We start from the raw sequence: 5467 nt of genomic DNA on the forward strand, positions 1-5467 counted from the left end.
TTCTTTGTAAGATGATCCTACATTAGATATTAGCAAATCTTAAATACAAATAAGCTATAACTAATGCATTCAGCTATAACTAATGCATTCTAGAATTTAGAATTTATCATATTCATTACCTATCACAAGTATCTTCATGAAATAATGTTCTTGGTTATTGTCTTTCTTTTCGTATATTTGTTCAGAGTCAGACAGGTGATGTGATAATTAAGTCTTTCTAGTACTGAAAGATAACAGTGTCTTCTTAATAATGTACGGTGCTGACTTGCTGATACTCTGTTTTCTAACGTGCAGGAGGCTATGGAGAGTGCTGCATAGGAATTTGCTTCTCAAACAGGTGCTGATGAGCCACCTCCATCTCCTGCCACCTGCAGAAAAAGGAATATATTAATTTCTCTGCGAGCTCGTAAGTTAAATAAAGGGAAGATATTTATGAATCCAAACAAGACTATTCACGACTTTCTCGGGCCAGAGGAGGCTGCCGAATGGACCACCTCGTCCATTCCTGCACGTATTCCGAATCATGCATATGATATGATGGGTAGGGCACTAAATGAGGTGACTGATATGGTCCAGGCCATGGATGGGATAAATGAGATCACCCGATCCCACCTTGATGAGGAGTTGAAAAAATTGGCTGATGGTGCATATCCAAACAAGGATGATCCTGTACAAAAGGTATTATGGGGCCAATATATCAAGGTTGCAGCAAGTTTGGCTAGTTCTCAATTCGAGAGATTCAAAAAGGTCATAATTGAGGTAATTATTAGCATTTCATATCATATTTTTTGCATAGCTATGTGTTCAATTATGTTTTTGAAAATTATTGCTCAAGTTTTTTATTTTTGCTGATTATTATTTTTGCTCATTTATTTCGAATGAAATGAGCTTTTTATTCATATACAGGATACCGAGGAGGATGGAACTGAAAATGGACATGATATGGAAGATTATGAAGGAAATGCGGATGGACAGAACATAGATGATGAAGCAGGAGACATGGATGATGACAGAGCAAACATGGATGGACATTATAGTGATGAAGATGGCAGCTTCAACAACACTCAACTTAGCCCTTAGTTTATATGCATTGTCTAGTAGTCTATCTCTATGTGTAATTAGAAGTTATGCTTTTGTGAATTCTAGTAATCCGTATGTGAATTCTACCAAGTACTCTAGTCTCTTTATGTATTAGAAGTTTATTTTGGCTTAATGTTGAACTACTTTTGCTTTTGGTATTCAAATATCTCATTTACTATAAATTACTTCTATTGTTGGTATTAAAATATTGCATTTCTTTAGAGAGAATTTGAGTTTTGTGGTGTGATATTATAGGAAAAAAAATGGTAGATCATAAATATAATGTGACTGATTTTGGATATGCAGAACAATATTTTGACTAGTTTTGGTCATACAGAGTGCATCTTTGTGACCAAAGTCAGTCGTCACGCATTTACAAATTTGATTAGAGGTAGTTCCATTGTGACCAGAATTGGTTGACACATATTTGGAAGTAACTGCGGATATGACTAATTTTGGTCTTATTTAGTGTCACAATGTGACCAAAACCAGTTATATTAATTCTAAACAATTTGACTGTACTTGGTCACAACTAGTGTGACCGGAGCTTGCCAGGTATGACTATTTTTAGTCTCAAATAAAAACCACTTGTGACCGGTAGCGATTATAATTCATTTGATAGAATTGACCACACATGGTCACATATGTTGCGACCGGAGATGGTCATTTTTTTGTGACCGGAGCTGGTTGTTTTTGACCAGTTTTGATGGCTTTTCTGTTAGCTAAAAGTGACTATTATTGGTCACGTTAAGTTTTATTTGTGACTGTTTTGCTATTTTCGACGGCCTTATAAGCGACTGAGGATTTCCAGTCATTTTTAGTCTTCAAACGACCGTGGGCGGTCATTTTGATCATAAAAGCGACTGCAACACTATGGTCACTTTTAGTCTATTTTCTTGTAGTGGGTGATGTGGGTAAGATTCTTTTGGGGAAAACGATCGGAAATTCCAAAGCAGAGATGTCTCTCTCTCTCTCCCTCCCTCATCTTTCTCCTACTCTCCCCTTCCCCCTCCCTCTCACTCCATGACTGTTTATGTTAATTCCATTTTCATGTTATGAATTTGAGGAGAAATGAGTCAAAGGGCTAATTTAATATGCTTGCTGAGTTGTTGTATTTTATATGTAATATTAGTTCATCTTTAATTGTAAAAAAAATTGGTCAATATTAATATTACTTTGCACTTTGAATGATTGTGTTTTTCTGAACTATGTGTTCAGTGATTATGTTAGGGTAAGAGATTGGTCTTATATATGTGATGGCCTATATTGAGTTTGGTAGAGCTTTATTTGTGTCAATTTAATTATATTGTTAGTTATAGATGTTCAATGTTTTTGGATTGTGTTTTATTGCTTGAATTGTAGTTTAGATGAGTTATTATTCTGTTCTATTTTAAGGTTTTTTTTCTATTCTTGTGATGGGCGTTTTGTGATTGTTAAGGCTTTTTCTATTTATGTGAAGAGCTTGTTGAGATTGTTAAGGCTTTACGTGTATAAATGAATGTTTCAATCTATATGTGGAAATGTTTCTTAGTATAAATATATTTGTGGTTCTGTAAAATGATTCTGTGTCGCTCGCAATTTGGAATAATATTTGCTTGCTTCTTAAACATAACATTCATGAATTTTTTTTACTCTGTTGGAGACTCATTTATCGTTGTAAGAAATATCCACTTTGTTCTCCTATATTAAGAGTCTGCTATATCTGCTCCCACCATCCCCATCAGTATCTACTTTTTATACTTCCTTAATATGGCCCAAGATAGGAAACCAGTGCCACAATTCATAGAAGCAAATTGACATACTTATTAGTTATTAACATGCTTTGGTTAAATTTGGAAGCCACAAGTTAGCTTTGCAATATAGGGATTGTAGATTTTGATGTGGATAATTTTGTTTACTCAGAAACATGCCATTGATACTCAACTGGGTGGAAGGTTTAATGTACAAGCATATTATTTCTGCAGGGACCTTGGTATTTTGTTTAGCTCAGTCTTGCGCTGGTCGGGTCATGGCTCAAATTCATCATGTACTAACTGCTTGTTATTTATTGCTGCAGGGACCTTGGTAACACAAATTTGTCTGGTGTTTTGGTACTTGATCTCGGAAAACTCTAATATATCCAATATCTGTGAGTACTTATGATTGCAATAGCTCTTATGTGCTGCTAGTGATGAATATATCAGTGGGTTACCATGAGCTCTAACATAATTGATGTTAAGTTTCCAGAAAATATAAATTAACACAGATCTTTTAACGATCTAAAAAATGTAATCCAAACTTGTTATGATTCAGTAAGCTTTACAAAAATAACATTCATGGGACTATCCCAAACGAGCTGGGAAAGTCGAAGAATCTAATAAGCTTGGACTTGTACAACAACAATCTCACAGGGATCATTCCTCCTACTCTGGGAAAGTTGTCGTCTCTTATTTTCTTGTAAGTTGGCCTGGTCACTAAAGTGTCTCCATTTATATATGCCTGTAAAAATTTATTCACCTAAATTATCATTCAAGAAGACTGCTGGCTTATTAGAAAGGGGGATTCTAGATAAAGTCACAAGTCCCTTTTCTTTGTATATATCTCAAACATCACTCTATCTACTGACTGTAAATTAAAACTTGACATTCGCTTTGGGAACTTGTTAATGTTTCCACCCTAAAAGTCGTGTAAGTGATCAACATTTCGTTTAAGTTGCATATCTAGAGTAGTCAATTTACTATGAATTTCATCCAGACATTCATCATCTAGCTCTATTTTGTAATTTGTATGACTGATACATAAATTTATTAGAATATTGCATTCATTAACATTTTAAAAAGAAATTGACAAAAATTGTGTGTTTCTTATGCCAGGGCTGATGCATTTAAATGGAAAGGTAGGTAAATGAATTAAAGAAGAGGGCAGAAGAAACCAAGATTGATCTTCTTACCAACCAAGTGGTTATTATTAAAGAAAGGTCCAATATGCCTGTAGATGTTACCATTTATTGTATGTATTTTAGGTATTTATATATTTGGGATTTGCCACCCTCAAGGGAAATATTTGTGGATATTAGATGGTATATGTGATTTGGTTGTAGCCCTGGTTATTAGTACGTAATGAAAAGTTTTGTTTACTAATTTTTGGCTTTTTAATTACATTCTATAGCTTAGTTTAATTGAGTTATGTAAAATCATTGTCTATTATGTTTTTAGGTAATGGGATAATATAGGGCCATTGTCATATAGAACATGATACAATAATCATTATTCATTAAAAACATTGTCTCATAAAATTGGAAACAATGATTTTTTGTTACAAAACCATTGTCCAAACAGATGACTTGCAATAATGATGAAACATAAACAATTGTTAAAACATGTAAAAGACAACCAACTATCTAAAATAAAACCATTGTCTGACATAACTAAACACAACCACCTCAATAATTAAAATATTGTTAGAAGGGCCTTACACAAGTGGGCAGGTGTTCGAAACCCGTTGTACAAGAGAGGAAAGAACGAGCTTCTCTATTTCAACTACCGTTGTATGATCCTCTTTCTAACAAGTCTGGAGAGCTACTAAAACTGTTGTGGATTTCCTCTCTCACAACATCATTTTTGAAAACAACTATTGTTAAGAAGAATTTTTAACAACACCATGTTTAAGAGAAAACGTTGTTGGTTCTGGGTGTTGCACAACAATTTGTTTAACGTAAACCATCGTGTTCAGCACTATCACACAACGGTGCGCTACGTTGTCTGATACGCATATCAGACGGCGTCTCGATAGACCACGGTTTTCCGTGGTCTCAGACAACGGGCAAAAACCGTTGTGTGATGCTGTTTCTGTTGTAGTGCATTCAAAATACAATTCTTGATTTTAACCGGAACAGACCTCTAGTCAAAAATGCATTCAGGATACTCATGGGACACTTGAGCTAGCTCGTGCCGGGATATTCGCAGATCGCTTTATAAAATACAATTCGACGTTGTTTACCTCCTTAATCATATTCATGCAGTCTTCAATTACCTGACCAAACCGTGATCTCATTGGAGTTGCATTACGAATCATCTGCACCACAAACAAGTAATCTGATTCTAGTACAACTGAATTCCACTTTCCTTCTTGGCCCAGCTCAGTGCTTCTTTAATTGCAATAGCTTCCACCATAGACGGGTTCAGCACCTCATTAAAAATTTTGACTTAGCTCCCAGAAGCACACCCTAATGATCGTGAACAATAATGCCAATGCCACAAAAACCCCGGTCTGAAAAAACTGATGCATCCGCTGTCATCTTTACTGTGTCTTGTTGAGGCTTTGCCCAGTGCGTAATACCATCTCCTGCTAATGAAGATTGAAGAGGTACCTTGAAGTTCCTGTCCTGAGCCACTTTCCATTGTGAAAG

General features: G+C 35.3%; 1 protein-coding gene and 1 long non-coding RNA gene across 2 annotated transcripts; both read left to right on the forward strand.

Moving 5' to 3' along the window:
• Positions 1-298: 298 nt before the first annotated feature.
• On the forward strand, positions 299-1265 carry LOC135148362 (uncharacterized). The gene is made up of 2 exons (XM_064083307.1): positions 299-759; positions 907-1265. The coding sequence occupies exons 1-2, from the start codon at positions 433-435 to the stop codon at positions 1078-1080; spliced, it is 501 nt and encodes a 166-aa protein (XP_063939377.1). The 5' UTR covers positions 299-432; the 3' UTR covers positions 1081-1265.
• A 929-nt stretch (positions 1266-2194) lies between these two features.
• On the forward strand, positions 2195-4199 carry LOC135148406 (uncharacterized). Its single transcript, XR_010286577.1, has 2 exons — positions 2195-3208; positions 3933-4199. It is a non-coding gene; the product is annotated as an uncharacterized LOC135148406 (long non-coding RNA).
• Positions 4200-5467: the final 1268 nt, after the last annotated feature.

The sequence above is a fragment of the Daucus carota genome, chromosome 8 (genome assembly GCF_001625215.2).
Source record: "Daucus carota subsp. sativus chromosome 8, DH1 v3.0, whole genome shotgun sequence".
NCBI classification, from domain to species: Eukaryota; Viridiplantae; Streptophyta; class Magnoliopsida; order Apiales; family Apiaceae; genus Daucus; species Daucus carota.